The following is a 20,956-nucleotide window of genomic DNA, read 5'->3' on the forward strand; positions in this document are numbered from 1 at the left end:
GGTGATGTAAAACAACCACCCATTTATTTTGTGGGCTAGAGCAGGGCACAGAGGACTCAGCTCATTTGAGTCGAAGCTGGCTCCTTCATCACTTGTCTGGTACCTGGGCTGGGCTGGTTGGGGCTGGTTGGTGTAACTTGCCCTGTGCACGCTCTCCACGTGGCTGGCGTGGGCTTCCTCATAGCATGGCTGTTTGACCTCCCCAGAGCAAGCAGTCCAGTGGGCAGGAGGGAAGCTGCCACATGTCTTGAGGCCTAAGTATGGAAACTGACACAGTGTCACTTCTGTTGTAGTTTATTGGTCAAAGCAGTTACACAGCCCAGCCAGAATCAGGGGAGAGAAACTGTATTCTACCCCTCCATGGAAGGAATTAAGGAGTTTGTAGCCATCCTTAATCCACTACAAATAGTTTCCATCTCCAAAGAGTTACTGTAAGGAATAGATGAGGCAGAGATGTGTGCTTTACACCCACTAGAATGGCTAGATCTTAAAAACCACCAAAATACCAAGTGTTGGCAAGGATGTAGAGCAATGAAGCTCTCATACATTGCTGGTAGAAATGCAAAAAAAAACTAAAGCCACTTTGGAAAACAGCTTGGCAGTTTCTTACAGGTTTTTTTTTTTTTTTTTTGGAGATACAGTCTCACTCTGTTGCCCAGGCTATAGTGCAGTGGCGCTATCTCAGTTCATTGCAACCTCTGCCTCCTGGGTTCAAGCAATTCTCGTGCCCCAGTAGCTGGGATAACAGGTGCCCACCACCACGCCTGGCTAATTTTTGTATTTTCAGTAGAGATGGGGTTTCACCATGTTGGCCATGCTGATCTTGAACTCCTGACCTCAAGTGATCCACCCGCCTCAGCCATCCAAAGTGCTGGGGATTACAGGCGTGAGCCACTGCACCCAGCCTCTTACAGAGTTGAACATGTGCTTAACCCACATCCCAGCAATTCTAGTCCTTGTCATTACCGATAAGGAATGAAAACAAGTGCCCAAACCACACAAAAATTCACACACAAATGTTCATAGAAGCCTTATTCGCCGGGCGTGGTAGCTCACGCCTGTAATCCCAGCACTTTGGGAGGCCGAGGCAGGTGGATCACCTGAGGTCAGGAGTTTGAGACCAGCCTGGCCAACATGGCGAAACCGTGTCTCTACTAAAAATACAAAAATTAGTTGGGCGCGGTGGCATGCACCTGTAGTACCAGCTACTTGGGAAGCTGAGGCAGGAGAATCACTTGAACCCGGGAGGCGGAAGTTGCAGTGAGCTGAGATTGCATCACTGCACTCCAGCCTCGGTGACAGAGTGAGACTCTGTCCCCCCGGCCCAAAAAAAAAAGAAGGCTTATTCATGATACTCCAAACTGAAAACAACCCAGATGTCCATCAGCAGTAGAATGAGTAAAGCAATTGTTGATTTATGCATATATTGGAATACTACACAGAAATGAAAAAGAATTGACTGCTATACACAGCAACATAGATGATCTCACACATGTGATATTGAGCGAAAGAAGTCATGGCCAGGCATGATGGCTCACACCTGTAATTCCAGCTCTCTGAGAGGACAAAGTGGGAGGGTTGCTTGAGCTCAGGAGTTTGAGACCAGCCTGGGCAACATAGGGAGACCCCATCTTTATTTTTAAATAATAATAATACATTTAAAAAGAAAAGCTTGACACAAGAATATATTCTGTGCGATTCCACTAGTCTGAAGTTCAGGAATAGGCAGAACTAATCTATGGGTGGTATTAGTCAGGTAGTGGTTGGTTTGGGGAGGGTAGTCATGGCCTACAGGAGGCCTTATGGGGTGATGAAATATTCTATATCTTAGTCTGGGTGGTGGTTACACAGATGTAAACATATGTGCGGATTCATCAAGCTGTCCACTTACGAGCTGTGCACTTTCCTTTGTGTCACTTACACCCAGTTAAAGATCATTGCTGAGCACAGTGCTATTTATTAATAATTTTTATTATAATATTATAATAAATAGCACAGTACTATTTATTAAATGACTAACAAATGGCAGCTACTAATGCCATCATCATTGTTACCAAAGCACCAGAGGGGCATGACACTGATGAAGTTATCCACAGTAAGGCTGGATTTGTAAAGCCTTTCAGCTCAGTGCCCTCTGGGGTTTGGGTAGCTTGTCCAGTCCCTCTGAAACTCCAGTGGCCTTCGGCCCACCTTCTGCCAAGGAGCAGAGTCTTACTTCGCTCACATAAATGGAGAACATTTCCTGTTGGCCTTGGCCCAGCAGTTGCATTTGGCGTGGGTGCATGTTCTTGGGTCAAATGCCCTTGGCTCTCCTTCCTAGGGGCCTGAATCATTCTGGACAGATGACTTTCCTCTGTGGTGACCTCAGCACCTGCTGCCCGGACTTCTGGGTTCTGGAGACCAGGTCTGGAGAGGTGGGAGGATAGTTAGGGGAAGGGTCTGGGGCCTCCAGGCTAGCACACCTGGTTGGGTGTTTGTCCTGGGAGAGGCTCTAGAGCATGGAGGCTTTTTCACTGAAATCTCTTTGCTCTTCTCAGAGCGTAGCCCAAGGCGTGCAAATGTAAACACCTGTAATGTAATGAGAAGTGAGTTGGAGATGAAAAATGTGTCACTTTCCTTTTGAGTCCTCCATAAGAAGAAAGTGCTCCTCTGGGTAGCTATGGATTCCATGTTGGGGAGACTGTAGGGAGTGATGGAGACTGGGGTTAACAAAAGTGGCAGCTGCCACTCAGCTCCAGCTAATTGTTGCCATGTGGAACATGGGCTCAGTGTGGCCAGGTCTTGGCTCAGTGTGTCCAGGTCTTCTGATTTTTCACAAGAAGTCAGAGATCTGGGTTTCTAAGGGAAATATCCTGACTTTGATATCTTGGCATCTGGTTTGGTTTTACTTTTTTTGTTTTTTTTAGGCATGATTGGGCTGACACTGCCTTTGCCCAATGAACGACATCTGTAGACCTCTGGTGTTAGGAAGGGTGGTCTCAGGCCCATCTGGATTAGACTCCTCCCTCTCCCACTTTTTAGCTTTGTGACCTTGGGCCAGCTCATTTAGTTTCTCTGAGCCTTGGTTTTATCTCCCATAAAATAAGGTTGAAGAGGAAATAGTTCTTACCTCACAGGGCCTGTTCCCAGCACATGGTGAGAGTTCATGGAGTGTGCTCTGTTGGTATCGTGCCCCTCTAGACTGGACCTACATTAACCCTACAGTTCTGTTTTTTCCTTTAATAAATTTTTAATTTTTAAAATAGAGATGGTGCTTCACTGTGTTGCCCAGCCTGGTCTTGAACTCCTGGCCTCAAGTGATCCTCTCACCTCGGCCTCCCAAAGAATTGGGATTACAGGTGTGAGCCACCGCACCTGGCCCTAAAGTTTCTTTTATGGTTCCCAGCCCAGGGTGGAACCAAGAGGTAAGGTTTGGGGCCTTTCAGCCCCTAGGATTGCTTTCCCTGGCCCCTCATTCTGAGTAACTACGGTAAACCTCTGGGCAGATATAAACAGTTCCCTGTTGCCTTCAGTTTCAGCCATTGGAGAAGCTGCATCAGAGAAGGGATTTCTCTAAAAATAAAATAAGAAACAGGCTAGGAGCAGTGGCTCATGCCTGCAATTCCAGCACTTTGGGAAGCCAAGGTGGGTGGATCACTTGAGGTCAGGAGTTCAAGACCAGCCTGGCCAACATGGTGAAACCCCGTCTCTACTAAAAATACAAAAATTAGCCAGGCATGGTGGCGGGTGCTTGTAATCCCAGCTACTCGGGAGGCTGAGGCAAGAGAATCACTTGAACCTAGGAGGCAGAGGTTGCAGTGAGCAGAGATGGTGCCACTGTACTCCAGCCTGGGAGAGAGAGACTTGTCTCAAAAAAACAAAAACAAAAACAAAACTAAATAAACAAAAATAAGGGGAAAAAAAAGAGACTTCTTTGTTCCCAATTCTTCGGGATTTAGGGGGCGAGGGTGGTCCTTGAGTCTCCTTTCTACCACTTTCTCTGTCTGCTGTAGGTTGCCAATCCCAGCCCATACCCCCAAGCTCATTCTCACTCCCCCGATTTGTTTCTTTAGAAATTAACAGAAGGATACGATTCAAGTTTGTTCCCCGGTGTTCTGACCTTGCCCTGGAATTAATTATCTGCTCTTTGCTACATCAGGGTGATTTTCTCCAAGTTTAGCCTTGTTGAGGAATGAGCTTCTCTCTAGAAATCCGGCCTTGGGGAAGAAAGGGAGGAGACTGAGGACCTTTCCCTGTCACTGGTAACAAATGCTGGAGCCAGGCAGAGCGTGGAGCTGGGGTGAGACAATGGGGAGGGGTGATGACTGTGGAAACCCCAGTGATCAGGCCCATCTGGAGGGAGCAGTCCCAGCCTTTGCTGCCCGGGGAGACTCAGGCCCATCATTGCCAAAGCTGCTGACTTAAGAGAAGCTGTAGATCCAGACCTAATTACTGGAATTTTTAAAACCATATTTATGTATTTTTTATTTTGGAATAGTTTAGATTTACAGGAAAATTGCAAAGATTGTTCAGAGAGTTGCCATATTAACCCTAAAGTTTTTTTAAATACATTTTTAATTTTTTAATAGAGATGGTGCCTCGCTATGTTGCCCAGGCTGGTCTTGAGCTCCTGGCCTCCATTGTTAACATCTCACATCACCATGGTACATTTGTCAGTACTAAGGGGCCAGGCACAATGGCTGACGCCTGTAAACCCAGCACTTTGGATTGAGGCAGGAGGATAGCTTGAGGCCAGGAGTCCAAGACCAGCCTGGACATCACAGTGAAACCCTGTCTCTACAAAAGATAAACAATTAGCTGGGCATGGTGGTGGACAGCTGTAGTCCCAGCTATTCAAGAGGCTGAGGCTGGAGAATTGTTTGAGCCCAGGAGGTGGAGGCTGCAACAAGTCATGATCACACCACTGCACTCCAGCCTGGGTGACAAAGCAAGACCCTATAAAAAAACAAAAAACAAAAAACAACCCACGACCCCCCACCAAAAACAAATAAACAAACAAACAAAAAAAAACGAAGAAACCAGCATCGGTATATTGCTATTCACTGAACTCCACGCTTTGTTTTGATGTCACCAGTTTCTCATGAGTGTCCTCTTTTCTGTTCCAGGATCCAGTCTAAGGTGCCACATGGCACGAGGTTGTCACATCTCCTTAGTCTCTTCCGGTCTGTGACAGTTGCAGTCTTACCTTGCTTTTCATCACTTGTGCAGTTTTGAGACATGCTGGTCAGGTGTTTCGTAGAAGGTCCCTCGATTTTTGTGATGTTTTTCATGTGGTTAGACTGGAGATAGGAATTTATGGAACAATCACCACAGAGGAGGAGCCTTCTTATCACATCCCATCAGAGGGTCCCCGATGCCCACATGGCATCACGGATGTGAGCCTGCATAAGGTGGTGCCTGCGGCTTTCTCCAGTGGAATTTGCCATTTCCCCCTTTCCAGACCCATTCAATCCTCTGCACATATTAGGCTTGTGCACATTTACTTTGTACTTGGAGCTTTGATCTAATACTATGTTAATTTTTTGTTGCTCAGCTTGTCCCAGCTTTGGCCATTTCACTCTTGCAGGTTGGCTTCTGTGTCCCTTGGGTAAGCCCCATCTCATCCTTTATTTTGTGGAACACTTTCTTGCTTTCTGGTGCTACAAGATGCTCCAGACTCAGCTCAGTCCTAGAACCAGCCATTTCTCATGGGAGCCCCACTTGAATTTTTATTTGTTTTAGAGACAGGGTCTTGCACTGTCTCCCGGGCTGGAGTGCAGTGGCGCCATCTTGGCTCACTGCAACCTCTGTTTCCCGGGTTTAAGCGATTCTCCTGCCTCAGCCTCCCGAGTAGCTGGGACTACAGGCACGCGCCACCATGCCCAGCTAACTTTTGTATTTTTAGTAGAGACAGGGTTTCTCCACTTTGGCTGTGGCTAGTCTTGAACTCCTCACCTCAGGTGATCTGCCCGCCTTGGCCTCCCGAACTGCTGGGATTACAGGTGTAAGCCACTGTGCCCGGCCTTCAAAAAAAAATTTTTTTTTTTCCAAAATATGAGATGAGGAAACCGAGGCCCAGGGAGGCTAGGGGACCAGCCTGGTGTCATAGTGGAGAAAAGTGGGGCAGGTGCTTAGGCTGGGCAGCCTGACACCACATGCCACCCTCTCAGGGCCGATTTTTGACCTTGTGGGATCAGGGCATGAAAAACGAGTATCCCTGAGGACACTGGACACCTAGAGCTAGGTGCCCAGAGAGATGGCAGTGCTGTGACCAGAGGAGGGCTAGGCGTGGGGAGAGGCATGGAGGAGTTTGGTTTTAGATGTATAGGGCAATGGGGCGAAGGTCTCGGGAAACCAAGGGCAAGGGGGAAATGTTATCCTGAACAGTGGTGGGAGCAGATTTTCACGATAACCACAAGAAGTCTGATGTACTTAGGCAGAAAGAGGAGGAAAAACAGGTATAGTTTTCAAAAAAAAATTTTAAATAAAAATCTGGGGCCAGGAATGCTGACTCATGCCTGTAATCCCAGATCTTTGGGAGGCCAAGGCAGGTGGATCACTTGAGGTCAGGAGTTCAAGACCAACCTGGCCAACGTGGTGAAACCCTGTCTCTACTAAAATACAAAAACTACCCGGGCATGGTGGTGCGTGCCTGTGGTCCCAGCTACTCGGGAGGCTGAGGCAGGAGAATCGCCTGGACCTGGGAGGCGGAGGTTACAGTGAGCTGAGATTGTGCTACTGCACTCCAGCCTGGGCAACAGAGCCAGACTCAGTCTCAAAAAACAAACAAACAAAAGTGAGTCACTAGGCCCAGCCCAAAATCTTGGGGAGGGGATTACATGAGGGTGAGGATACCAGGAGGATGAGACCACGGGGGGCACATCAGAAGCCGCCTCCACACTCCACGCCAGCATTGTGCTAAACAGCTCATCCTCAGTATCCCCGCGAAATAAGGACCATCGTCTTGCACCACTGTCCCAGTGAGCAAAGGAGGGCTCAGAGAGGTGCAGTGAGTTGCCCAAGGTCACAGAGCTCATGGTGGGTAGAGCTAAATTTAAACACTAGCCTGACTCCTTAGTCCAGCTCCTGCTGTGCCCACTGGTGTTTCTCTAACAGTGGTCCCCAGATTCCTATTCCAATGTTGCCTCAGACTGTTGGCTGAAAGTGCAGATTCTCAAACTAGGAGAGGCTGGGAATCAGCATTTGAAAGGCTTCCCCCAGGAGATTCAGTTGCTCCCCAGAATTTTATTTTTTTTCTTTTTTGAGATGGAGTTTCACTCTGTCACCCAGGCTGGAGTGCAATGGCTTGATCTTGGCTCACTGCAACCTCTGCCTCCCAGGTTCAAGCGATTCTGCTGCCTCAGCCTCCCGAGTAGCTGAGATTAGAGGTGTGTGCTACCACACCCAGCTAATGTTTGTATTTTTAGTAGAGACGGGGTTTCACCATGTTGGCCAGGCTGGTCTCGAACTCCTGAACTCAGGTGATCCACCTACCTCGGCCTCCCAAAGTGCTGGGATTACAGGCATGAGCCACCACGCCCAGCTGCTCCCCAGAATTTGAGAGCCATGAATATGTGGCCTTTTTTGCACAGCGAGGATATGATAACATGAAAATGGAATCTCTCGTTCTCTCTCACACACACAGAAGAGTTAGGCTTGGTCCTTGGGTTCTGAAGGAAAAAGTAACCATCAGCGTCTGATATCAGTGATCAAGGGAAAAATATGTGGCTTCATACAGTTCACTTTTGGGGCCCTTGCCAAGCAGAAGAAAATGAAAACTAAAGGAGATGGTGCAAGGAAGTACTTAGGACAGTGCCTGCGTGTCGGAAGCATCTGATACATAAGAGTTGTGGCTTTCATTAACATTATTAATGAATATTAATCGTAATGATCCACTTGTTAATATTAATTCCAATGCAATGAAAACTGGACTGACTTTGACTTTGGTTTAGAGAAGAGATTCTGATTCTTTCCATTCGCTCCAGTTCAGTGGTTTAGAAAATGAAGATATTTAGTTTGGGACTGGTGTTGCTGGGTGGTTGGCGGGAAGTGATTAATTTGTGGTTCAGTAAATAATACCTGGGTAGGTCTGGGTCCACAGAGGCAATGATGTTGGTCCTCCCCTGGGGCTCTGAGTTGTTCTTGGGCCTGTATTGCGCAGGATGCCACCTGGCACCTCAGCCATCATTGGGGTCTGTGTAGACCCTGGCCAACCTCTGAGGCAGGCAGGAGGACACAGTGATGGGGCAGAAGGCCTGATGAGCTGTTTTGTTCCTTGCAGATCAGGAGTGATACTTCACAGATCCTGGAGGAAAACATCCCAGTCCTTAAGGCCAAACTGACAGAAATGCGTGGCATCTATGCCAAAGTGGACCGGCTAGAGGTACGTCTAGGCAAACGAAGGTTCTGAGGCTGTGAACTTGATTTTGCTTTTGCCTTTTCCGCAAAGACGCCGATCTGGCCTTGAGCATGTCAGGCATTATGCCCAATGCAGGGGGTTGGTGGTGGGAGTTGGGGAGTCTGCACTCAAGTGATATTTCGAAAAAATCACAAGTAAGAATTTGTTTCCAGGCCAGGTGCAGTGGCTCATGCCTGTAATCCCAGCATTTTGGGAAGCCAATGTGGGAGGATCACTTGAGCCCAGGAGTTTGAGACCAGCCTGGGCAACATGGCGAAACCCCATCTCTACAAAAAATACAAAAACTAGTCAGGTGTTGTGGTGCATGCCTCTAGTCCCAGCTACTTGGGAGGCTGAGGTAGGAGGATGGCTTGAGTCCAGGAGGTCATGGCTACCGTGAGCATTGATTGTGCCACTGTATTCCAGCCTGGGCGACAGAGCAAGATCTTGTCTCAAAAAGAAAAAAAAGAATTTGTTTCCAACATTTAAAAATCAGGGTACTTTATATAAAAATCTGCATTTTAAGCTTTTGAAAATTCAGAAGCTTTGATAACCCTGGGCCCACATTTCCTTAAATACTTTAATCTGTTTATGTTTCAAGGCATAAATATATAATGTATACACGCCTAAGTATGTAATTTAGTGAATTTTTACATATATCGACATCATGTGATGATGACCCAAATTGAGAGAGAGAACATTTCCAGCCCCTGGGTTGCATTCTTGCAGTGTTCTTGCAAGAATGGATGGAGGCTGGGCGCGGTGGCTCACACCTGTAATCCCAGCACTTTGGGAGGCTGAGGCGGGTGGATCAATGGAGGCCAAGAGTTCGAAACCACCCTGGCCAACCTGGTGAAACCCCGTCCCTACTAAAAATATGAAAATCAACCGGGCATGGCGACACACACCGAGGAAGCTGAGGCACAAGAATCACTTGAACCTGGGAGGTAGAGGTTGCAGTGAGCCAAGATTGCACCACTGCACTCCAGCCTGGGCAACAGAGCAAGACTCTGTCTCAAAAAAAAAAAAAAAAAGGGTGGAGCTGGTGGCTGCTGCTCCTCAGAAGGGCGTGGGCTCTCCAGTTTTCCACAGTCCCCGCCATGCCCTGTTGCCTTACCGCTGACGTAGCTCACCCATCTTTTACTCGCCTGGCTAAGATGCATGGCATCTCATTTCCTCCTTGCTGCACTGCAGAGTCAGTCCCCTCACTGCCCCCATCTCCTGGAAGAGGAGCATAAGCTTTGCAAGGTCAGCCACTTCTCTGGGGTCACACTACTAGTTACATCAAGACAGGACTCCAGCTCATATGTGCCGGTGCAGACACTCTTCATCCACCTGGGGCCCTGGGCTTGGGACCCTGGCTCCTTGCACAGCAGAGGACCCGGAGGCTGAGAGGAGCTTGCGGTTGTGTCATAGTCACCTGGCCAGAGGGAACGTGAGCCCCTCCCAAGCTGCAGAGGGAGGGAGCAGGCGTGGCTGTCAGCACCGAGGTAGCAGAGAATTAACATTCTTGTCAGCAGAGAATGAAGCAGGAATATAATTAAAACTTTGCCCTTGGAATAGCTGATTCATTTGAATTTTATTCCACACGTTTGAAAGAGGAAAGAAAATGTGAAGACTTGCAGCCTGGTTCTCGCCTGGCCTGGGCTGGCCCAGCTGTCAGGCCCGGTTCCTTTCTGAGCATTCAGTCCACTGATGTTGACTGAGGGCCAGGAGAGACCCTCAGCAGGGTATTACCATATCAGCCTCCTATCGCTGCTGGGAGAAATTACCACAAATTCAGTGGCTTAAAACAACACACCAGCCTCTCTGAGCCTACCCTGGCTAAGGACGCTGCCCAATTTAAAAAAAAGAAGAAAAGAAAACACCACACTTTTTTTTTTAGATGGAGTCTTGCTCTGTTGCCCAGGCTAGAGTGCAGTGGCATGATCTCGGCTCTCTGCAACCTCCGCCTCCCGGGTTCAAGTGATTCTCCTGCCTCAGCCTCCCAAGTAGCTGGGATTATAGGTGCTTTCCACCACGTCCAGCTAATTTTTGTATTTTTCATAGAGACAGGGTTTTGCCATATTGTCTAGGCTGCTCTCGAACTCCCGACCTCAAGAGATCTGCCCGCCTCAGCCTCCCAAAGTGCTGGGATTACAGGCATGAGCCACCACACTCATCCACAACACACATTTATTATCTTATAGTTCTGGAAGTCAGAAGCTCAAAATGTGCCTTATGGGGCTAAAGTCAAGGTGGTGGCAGGTTGGCCCGTTCTGGAGGCTCTGGGGAGAATCTTTGCCTTTCTTTGCCTCTTTTCTTGCCTTTTCCAGATTCTAGCACTGCCTGCATTCCTCAGCTCGTGGCCCCTGCCTCCTCCTTCAAAGCCCACGGAGTGACATCTTCCTGTCTCTCTGTTGCTGGCCCTCCTGCCTCCCTCTTGTAAGGACCCTTGAGATTACGTTGGGCCTACCTGGATGATTCACAGTGACCTCCCATTCCAAGATCCTTAACTTAATCACACCTGCAGGATCCCTTTTGCCAAGGAAGTTGACATATTCACAGGTTCTGGGACTAGGACATGAACATCTTTGGGAGCCGTCGTTCTGCTGCCCACACTTCTCCAGGATTTGCTTTCATTAGGCAAGTGCTGTGAAGGGAAGTAGCGACGGAGGTATGGGATCTACAGGACCTTGGAGAATGAGTGGAAGGAACTGTGTTAGGTGGGTGGGGGAACTGTGGGAACCGTGTTAGGTGGGTGCAGCTCAGGCAGGGGCTCCAGGCAGGATCTTGGCTCTGAGCAAGGAGGAGATTGGGATGTTGGAAGGATCCTGGGAGGCCAGGTATTGGGGGCAAAGGGGACTCGGACCCCAGTGGGGCTGAAGAAACTGGCAGCAGCAGCCAGGTTGTCCAACCCTTGCCATCCAAGGTCAGGACTTTGGCCTTTATCCTGAGGAGGAGGAAGCCGCCGAAGAGTCAGGACAGCCTAGTGGTTAGGGGCACACACCCCAGAGCCGGGCTTCTCAGCCCCAGTGCTGCTGACCTGGAAAATTCTCTGTTGTGGGGCTGTTCTGGGCATTGTAAGTTGCTTAGCAGCCTCTCTGGCCTCCACTCACAAGATACTATTAGCATCCCTCCAACCCCACTCCCCAGCGTGACAACCAAACATGTTGCCAAATGTCCCCTGGGGGGCAAGATTGCCGCGTTTCGAAGCGCTGATCTAGAGCTGCATAGCCTGGGTTCAAGTCCTAGTGCTGCTGCCTCCTAGTGTGTGACCTCCAGAAAATTCTGAGCCTCATTTCCCTGTAAAATGGGAGTTACGGTGGTGAGGTTCTTGCACCCAAATCCTTGTCGTATTCAACAAACGTTTGCTGCACTGTAGGCTGCCCTGAGATGGGTGCTGGGCATATGGCCAAGGGGAGATGTCGGCTTCCCTGCAGGTGGTCCTGGAGGAGCATTAGACAGGGAAGCAGGCCGGGTGGGGTGGGTCAGCCGCAAGAGCACACACCAAGGGGTCCTGGCCAGAGCTGGAACAGAGGGGGCTTCCCAAGTGTGTGACCTGGACCCTAAGGCCTGAGATCTGGTGCAGGAATCCTGGGGAGGGAGCAGCTTGTGCAAAGAAAGGTCCAGAGGCGGAAAAAGGCAGCTTCTCAGGCACCTGGGGCCCGGGAGGAGCTCAAGGTCAGGAATGAGATGGAGTGAGGGGTGTAGCCCATAGGGTAGGGCCGAGGCCTGGAGTTTGGACCCTGTTCTTAGAATGACAGGACCCATCAGAGGGATTGCAGCTGCTGTAACCCCCGCTCCCCACAAACAAGAAAGTCTACATTGATTATTCTTTTTTTGATTCATTCATTCATTCATTCATTCATTGTAGAGACCGGGGCTCACTAAGTTGCTGCCCAGGCTGATCTCGAACTTTTTTTTTTTTTTTTTTGAGACTGAGTCTCACTCTGTTGCCCAGGCTGGAGTGCAGTGGCGGAATCTTGGCTCACTGCAACCTCTGCCTCCCAGGTTCGAGCGATTCTCCTGCCTCAGCCTCCTGAGTAGCTGGGATTACAGGAAGGCCCACCACACCTGGCTGATTTTTGTATTTTTAATAGAGACGTGGTTTCACCATGTTGGCCAGGCTGGTCTCGAACTCCTGACCTCAAGTGATCTACCTGCCTTGGCCTCCCAAAGTGCTGGGATTACAGGCATGAGCCACCACGTCCAGCAGATTATTCTTAAAGTATACCATTTGGAGGTGTGGGGTATATTTACTAGGTGATACAACAATAAGCACTATCTCATTCCTGAACGTTTTCCCAAAAGATACCGCATGTCTATTAGCAACCATTCCCCAGCCCCCGGCTCTGGCAACCATTCATCTACTTTCTGTCTCTGGATTTGCCTGTGCTGGACATTTCATGCTAATGGAATCATACCATATATGGCCTTCTGTGTTTGGCTTCTTTCACTTGCCATAATGGTTTCAAGGTTCATCTATGTTGTAGCATGTGCCAGGACCTCATTCCTTCTGTGGTTGAGTCATCTTTTGGTATATGGCTGGACCATACTTCATTTGTCCATGCATTAGCTGGCGCACAGTTGGGTGCTTTTCACTTTATGGCTGTCGTAAACAATGCTGCTATGAACGTTTGCGTACAAGTTTTTGTGTAACATATGTTTTCATTTCTTTTGGGTAGATACCTAGGAGTGGAATTATTGGCAGATCTTTTTAGGAGAGCTATGGAAACTTGTTTTAGGAAGTTTCTAACAATTTTCCAAAGTGACTACACCATTTTGAACTCAACTCGTTTTAGGACGTTTCAAACAGTTTTCCAAAGTGACTACACTATTTTGAACTCCTACCCGCAACTACTAAAATTTTTTTTTTTTTTTGAGACGGAGTCTCGCTGTGTCTCCAGGCTGGAGTGCAGTGGTGCAATCTCGGCTCACTGCAACCTCTGCCACCCGGGTTCAAGCGATTCTCCTGCCTCAGCCTCCCAAGTAGCTGGGACTATAGGCGCCTGCCACCACACCCGGCTAATTTTTTGTATTTTTATTAGAGACGGGGTTTCACCATGTTGGCCAGGATGGTCTTGATCTCTTGACCTTGTGATCCACCTGCCTCGGCCTCCTAAAGTGCTGGGATTACAGGCGTGAGCCACCATGCCTGGCCTACTATAAGTTTTAGATAGAGATTGCAAACTCAGATGCCAACAGGAGCCAGGACTGCTGAGGGACCAGGTGCTAGAAGACCAACCCCAAGCTCTCCCCATTCCTTTCTGGGAACAGCTGGAGCTCAGAAGCAACTGTCACCACCGTGGGGCGTGAATCTCCTGGCTGAAACAGACCTTACTCTGCCCTAGAGTCTCACCAACATTGAGGCTGAGTGGCACTCACCTCCTGTCAACACCCCTGCACGTCTGCTTTCCTTAGAGTAGAGAGAGATTTCTCTGTAACTGATGCTCCATTAAAAGGGGGGAGTCCTAAGTGAGGTTCCAAGAGGGCCATGGATTTTAAGATCAAGTGGGAGATGATGTATTTCTTTTCTTTTCTTTTTTTTTTTTCGGAGACAGAGTATCGCTCTGTAGCCCAGGCTGGAGTGCAATGGCGCGATCTCGGCTCACTGCAACCTCTGCCTCCCACGTTCAAGTGATTCTCCTGCCTCAGGCTCCTGAGTAGCTGGGATTACAGGCGCGTGCCACCACACATGGCTAACTTTTGTAGTTTTAGTAGAGACGGAGTTTAACCATGTTAGTCAGGCTGGTCCCGAACTCCTGACCTCGTGATCCGCCCGCTTCAGCCTCCCAAAGTGGTGGGATTACCGGCGTGAGCCACTGCGCCTGGCTGGTGATGTACTTCCTGTTAGCTCAAGTGTGTGACATCAAACAATAAAACTGAGGGACCTGCTGAGAACCTGACATTGTATAGGGCAGGTGGACTCCAGAGTCAGAGAGCTGGGGCTCTGATCTGCCCCATTGGTAATTCACCAACCCCCTTAGAGTCAGTGTCAAGGAAGACCCCCATCTCCAGGAAGGGAATGTGCCATCCACCCCTCAGAGTCATTGTGAGGATTAAATGAGACCAGCACCTGCCATCTTGCAGATGCTCAGCAAGGACAAACTATTATGGTGGTTGTAGTTGTCCACAAGGCTGAGAGAGGGATAATTTGTCCAGGATGGACAGTCACTGCTCTGCCCTGCCAGCCGGGAGTCCTGGGGTGACTAGAGTGTCAGTGGCTTCCACAGAGTGTAAGTCCACCCTGCCCTCAGAATCAGTGTGACCTGCCAGGTGAGAGCTTGGAAACCATGGGGTGACCTCTCAGGCCAGAACTTGACCCTTTATCAGTTGTATTAATAAAAACTAACTTTTTTTTTGAGACAAGTTCTCGCTCTGTCATCCAGGCTGGAGTGCAGTGGTGCAATCACACTTCCTGGCCTCAACCGATCCTCCCACCTCAGCCTCTCGAATAGCTGGGACTACAGGTGTGTGCCACCACGCCCAGCTAATTTTTTGTATTTTCTGTAGAGATGGAGTTTTGCCATGTTGCTCAGGCTCATCTTGAACTCCCGGGTCAAGCAGTCTGCCCACTTTGGCCTCTCAAAGTGCCAAGATTACAGGCATGAGCCACCATGCCCAGCCAACAAAAACTAGTATTTTTGAATGCCTACTACAAGCCAGGGACTATGAGTGCTTTACACATAAGAACTCACTTCAACTCCACAGCAACCCCAGGAGCAAGGTCCTGCTATTAGTCTCATTTTACAGAAAAAGCCGCCGAGGCACAGAGATGAGAAGTGACTCTCCTGAGTTCACACAGGTGGGCAGTGGTAGAACTGGGGTTTCAAAGTTTATGATCCCCCCTCCTGGATATCAACACACCTTTCTGGACAGGACCCATGCTCTGAAGCTGGGAATTCTTTGGTGGAAGTGTTCAAATTCTCCAGGCATAGTGGCTCGGCCTGTAATCCCAGCATTTTGGGAGGCCGAAGTGGGAGGATCACTTGAGCCCAGGAGTTCAAGATCAGCCTGGGCAACATGGCAAGACCCCTGTGTCCAGGGGGGAAAAAGTGTTCAAATTCCTCGGTACTTGCCAATATATTTTTAAACAATGAGGCTTTCCTTCCCTCCCTCTCAGCTGATTATAAAAGTAGTATATCTTTATTGAAGAGGAAAATATGCAGAAATCAATCATGCTCCCTGTACCCAGCCCTCAGGGTGGCTAAGATTAGCGGTGGGCCCTGTCGCTCACCTGCAGCCACCACATCCTGGCTGTGTGGGTGGACGTGTGCATCTCCTCTCCCCGGAGTCGGAGCTACCCTGGCCCAGGTTTCAGCCTCTCTGGCTGCGGCTTGGCTGGGCTGGCCTCACTGGCAGGCATTTTGGAGACAGTTCAGACATCGCGAGTACACATTCCTCAGCTTCGCCTCACACTCTCCACCAGATTGGTATTAACGCTGGGAGCGTAAAATTGGAATCGGCTGGAGCAAGGGGAGTCGGCACTTTCGTCTGAGTTTTACAAGCATATGTGCTGGCTGAGCCAGGCTTCTGAGGCTAGAGCCCTTGGCATATGCTTCCTGGCCCATTTCCCACCCACCCACCTCTACACACACACACATGCACACATCTGCACATACACACACACACACATATGACGTGGCTGATTCAGCCTTTCAGCCCTGCTACAGCCAGAACCCCAGGGTGGCAGCAGCACGAGAGAAGCCTCCATCTTGGGTTCACCCAATGTCGTTTTGCTAAGGATACACTCACTCACTCATTCACTCATTCATTCATTCATTCATGCACGTGTGCATTTATGCATCCGCCACCCATATGGGCCCTGTCTCCTGGACCAGGCTCTGCTCTTGGCCTGTGAACAGTGCTGACTCAGCAGCTTCTGTTTTAGAACCCACATTCTAAAGGGCGTGGACCATGAATAGATAAGAATTTCAGAGGGCAATGAGGGCTGTGAAGACCAGGAATCTGGGTGGCTCCAGAGTGCCTGCCGGGGCTATATGAGATCAGGTGCTCAGGGACAGTTAGATGGAAGCCTGAAAGACGGACTCGGCGCAGTGGCTCACGCCTGTAATCCCAGCACTTTGGGAGGCTGAGTCAGGTGGAACACCTGGGATCGGGAGTTCGAGGCCAGCCTGGCCAACATGGTGAAACACCGTCTTTATTAAAAATACAAAGTTAGAACGGGTGTAGTGCCTCACACCTGTAATCCCAGCAGTTTGGGAGGCTGAGGCGGGTGGGTCACCTGAGATCGGGAGTTCGAGACCAGCCTGACCAACACGGAGAAACTCCGTCTCTACTAAAAATACAAAATTAGCTGGACGTGGTGGTGCTTGCCTGTAATCCCAGCTACTCAGGAGGCTAAGGCAGGAGAATTGCTTGAACTCGGGAGGTAGAGGTTGCAGCGGGCCAAGATCACGCTATTGCACTCCAGCCTGGGCGACAGAGTGAGACTCCATCTTAAAAAAAACCAAACAAACAAACACCCACACACACAAGCAGGGCCACACCCCATGGAGAAAGGAGAGCAGGGCGCTATAGGCAGGGAGTGGAGGTGCAGAGGCCCTGTGGGGTGAGGCTGGGCACTTTAAAGGAACCAAAGGGAAGCGCGTGGAGGGAGGAGGGAAGGTAGGGCTAGATGGCAGGAGGCCTGACAGGTCTTGGGAGGACTGCATTTCATGGTATTATTGAAGGAGAGGCTTTCCCAGAAGCAGCCAGCACTGAGGTGTCCTCATTCCTGTTCCTGGTATGAGAAAAATCTTTTCTATTTTACTAATGGAACAAAGCAGGCCACAGAGGTGCTGCCTTGTCTGAGATGGCACTGTAGTCCCCACCTCTGCTGCCTTTAGCCATGTACACACACGCATATGCACACTAACACATGCCCATACATGTACTGAGCACAGAGACAGTATGAAAAGACAGACACCAGAGGTCACAAATGGGTGAGTTACATTTTACTGGGCCTGAACAGTATTTTTTTTTAAAGTGTAGATTTATTGCTAACATTGAATAAAACAAGATTTTTCGTAAAATCTGAATGTCCTTTTTAAAATGATAGTGTCTGAGATTTGATGGGCTCTTAATATGTACTAAGCACTCTACTTGTTGAATAAGGTTAGTGTTTTTGTTTTTTGAAATGGAGCTTGCCCTGTCCCCCAGGCTGGAATGCAGTGTCATGATCTCCCCTCACTGCAACCTCTGCCTCCCAGGTTCAAGTAATTCTCGTACCTTAGTCTCCTGAGTAGCTGGGAATACAGGCATGCACCACCACACTCGGCTAATTTTTTTTGTATTTTTAATAGAGATGGGGTTTCGCCATGCTGGCCAGGCTGGTCTCAAACTCCTGGCCTCAAGTGATCAGCCTGCCTTGGCCTCCCAAAGTGCTGGGATTATAGGCATGAGAGCTATTCCACCTGGCCAAGGTTGATATTGTTTTTAATCCCCATTTTTCAGATAATAAAATGGAGGCTAATAGAAGTTAAGTAACTTGCCGAAAGGCACACAAGTAACTGTTGAGAGGTAGAATTTGGATTCTAATCCAGAGAGTCTGATCGTAGCTCACTGCGGCCTTGAACTCCTGGGCTCAAGTGATCCTCCTGCCCCAGCATCCTGAGTAGCTGGAACTACAGGCACATGCCACCATGCCTGGCTAATTTTTCAATTTTTTGTAGAGATGGGGTTTTACCATGTTGCCCAGGCTGGTCTTAAATTCCTGGCCTCAAGTGACCCTCCCTGGCTTCAGCCTCCCAAAGTATTGAGATTACAGTCATGAGGTACCATGCCCAGCCAGAATTCTTTTTTTATTTATTTTAATTTTATTTATTTTTAAGTTTTTAAACTTTTTATTTGCATATTAAAAAAATTGTGCATTCCAATAATTAAAATCATTTGAACAACAAGAAAAAAATGGCACTCTGATTAAACTGCATTACAGCCTGCAGGACACCTTGGGCCAGCTTGGTTTTACTCTAGATTTCACTGTTGTCCCACCCCACTTCCTTCACCAACATGCAAGTTCTTTCCTTCCCTGCCAGCCAGATAGACAGATGGGAGAGGCAGGCGCGGCCTTCGTTGTCAGTAGTTCTTTGATGTGAAAGGGGCAGCACAGTCATTTAAACTTGATCCAACCTCTTTGCATCTTACAAAGTTAAACAGCTAAAAGAAGTAAAATAAGAAGGCAATGCTTGTGGAATGTACAGTGCATATTGGCGGCGCACGCCTCATTACGATTCGCCTGCTTGCTTCTCCTGTTCAATCGTTTCTTTGGAACGCAGTGGATTTTTCTCTTGCGTCTCTGTCTTCTTCAGTTTCGACTTATCGAATTTCTCTATCTCAGCCATATCGGATTTGTCAGACATGGTTACGGAGGAAAAGCGGAGCGAGGCACGCGAGAACGAGCGAAGTCTGGTCTGCGTAGTGGCCACCACTGAGTTGTCCAATTTTATTTATTTTTTTGAGACGGAGTTTCACTCTTGTTGCGCAGGCTGGACTGCAATGGTGCGATCTCAGCTCACTGCAACCTCCGCCTCCCGGGTTCAAGTAATTTTCCTGTCTCAGCCTCCCGAGTAGCTGGGATTACGGGCATGTGCCACCATGTCCGGCTACTTTTTGTATTTTTAGCAGAGACGCAGTTTCACCATGTTGGCCAGGCTGGTCTTGAACTCCTGACCTCAGGTGATCTACCCGCCTCAGCCTCCCAAAGTGCTGGGATTACAGGCGTGAGCCACCGCACCCCTTTTTCTTCTTGAAACTGGCAGCTCTGCACTTGAGGCCTGGAGCTGAGTGGTCCCTGTGGGCCTGGACTCAGCTTTCTGGTTGACCCTGCTTCCCATTAGGCCCCCTTTACCTGCTTGTTTCCTGCCAGGCCCTTGGTGGCTTCTGAGTTCGAATATACAGCACATCCACTATTAAAATGAGCAATTGTGTGTCCTTAATGTAGATGAAAAGTACAAATAAATAAATAAGCATTTGGGCTATTTCTATAAAATCAACTTTTAACAAAAAAGGCTTTGAAATCTGATGACTGTGCCCTGAGACCCCCCGCCCCTGCCCCTGCCACTTCCTGGCTTTGTGACTTTGAGCAGGTGACCCAGCCTCTCTGAGCCTTGATTTTCCTCCCCTCTAAAATGGAGGCTAAGAACAGGGTCCCTATGGGGAAAAAGCAAGAGGCCACCAGCGGGAGCTGTGACCGTTGTCAGGGTTTCTGCAGGTGCCCCTCCAGCTAAGCAGGCCCTGCTGCCTTGCAGGGAGCCCCATTGGAGGGAGGCTGGTCACAGTGATGAAAGGCCTGGAGTCCCCACCAGCCCAGGGAGTGTGGCCAGGAATGGGCTCCAGCCTGCACAGATGCGGCATCATGGCTTCTCCATGTCCCTCAGGCCTTCGTCAAGATGGTTGGACACCACGTCGCCTTCCTGGAAGCAGACGTGCTTCAGGCTGAGCGGGACCATGGGGCCTTCCCGCAGGCCCTGCGGAGGTGGCTGGGATCCGCAGGGCTCCCCTCCTTCAGGAACGTGAGTATCCTGCCCCGAGAAGTGAGGGGAGGGCCTCTCCCCCTTCCCTCCGCCGACCCCAGCGTGGGGAGGAGCGCGCAGGAAGCAGAGTTCAGGGGGGCACATTTCACTTCTGCAGACAGGAAACGGGTATGGGCGGCCAGGCACCTCAGCCTTTCTCTGTCCCCTGTGAGCCCTGGGCTGTGACGGTTCGTGTGCTCATGTACCATTTATTGGGCGCCTACTGTTTGCTGAGTGCCATCTGAGGTTACTGTGGTGAGCAGAAACAGCTCCCGCCCTCCTGCCCATCCTTGCACACTTAGGGACAGTGCCCAGGATGACATCTAGAATTCCGGCCAGGTTGCCCTTCCTGAGGCAGGAGTCAGCCTCGAGCTGGCCCGACAAGCTGGGGAAGGGGGACGGGCGTCCCTCCTGCATATGGCTCTCTGTGGCCTGCAAAGGCTGTTCTCTTCCTTGTCTCTCCTCTGTCTTCCTGGGATCCTCTCCATGGCCCCGCAAGGAAGGAAGGATCATGTGTCCTTTTTGTCTTGTTTTGAAATGGGGTCTCACTCTGTCACCCAGGCTGCAGTGCAGTGGCGTGATCTCAGCTCACTGCAACCTTTGCCTCCTGGGTTCAAGTGATTCTCCTACCTCAGCCTCCCAGGTAGCTGGGATTACAGGTGCACGTCACCATGCCCAGCTAATTTTTGTATTTTTAGTAGAGATGGGGTTTCACCATGTTGGCCAGGCTGGTCTCGAAGTCCTGACCTCAGGTGATCCACCTGCCTTGGCCTCCCAAAGTGCTGGGATTACCATGAGCCACCGTGCCTGGCCAATCACCCTCATTTTATAGGTGAGAAGACGGAGGCTCAGGGAAGGAGATAAGGGGACTTGTCTGAGGCCACGGGCCTGGAGCGCCTGTTTCTGGTGACTTGCCCCCTTCACAGGAAAGGTGTCACCTAGCGGGGCCTCTTGTGGCTCCTTGGGCTCTGCCTGCAGGTATCCCCTCTACTGCCCTGTCTCCACTGTTCCTACCTGTCCACACCTTATCTCCACTTTATCACAGCAGCCCATTTAGTGAGTGCTTTTTGTTTTTGAGATAGGA

At 49.6% G+C, this 20,956-nt stretch overlaps 2 protein-coding genes across 3 annotated transcripts in view; one reads left to right on the forward strand and one right to left on the reverse strand.

Annotated features, from left to right (window-relative positions):
* The window catches only part of BCAS4 (breast carcinoma amplified sequence 4), an 87,771-nt gene that overhangs the window by 26,820 nt on the left and 39,995 nt on the right, over nt 1-20,956 (forward strand). The window contains exons 3-4 of one of the 2 annotated variants that reach the window (XM_003815262.6): nt 8,261-8,362; nt 19,738-19,872. In XM_003815262.6, coding sequence (XP_003815310.3) covers nt 8,261-8,362; nt 19,738-19,872 — 237 coding nt within the window. The remainder of the gene's footprint in view (nt 1-8,260; nt 8,363-19,737; nt 19,873-20,956) is intronic. The other variant, XM_008968200.5, reaches the window with a different exon arrangement.
* Nucleotides 18,193-18,801, reverse strand: LOC103785506 (thymosin beta-4-like; the record flags this gene model as incomplete). The annotated part of the gene is made up of 1 exon (XM_034947741.2): nt 18,193-18,801. A coding segment is annotated over one exon (216 nt), but the record flags the coding sequence as incomplete, so codon positions are not given.

Source organism: Pan paniscus, chromosome 21, assembly GCF_029289425.2.
Source record: "Pan paniscus chromosome 21, NHGRI_mPanPan1-v2.0_pri, whole genome shotgun sequence".
NCBI lineage: Eukaryota > Metazoa > Chordata > Mammalia > Primates > Hominidae > Pan > Pan paniscus.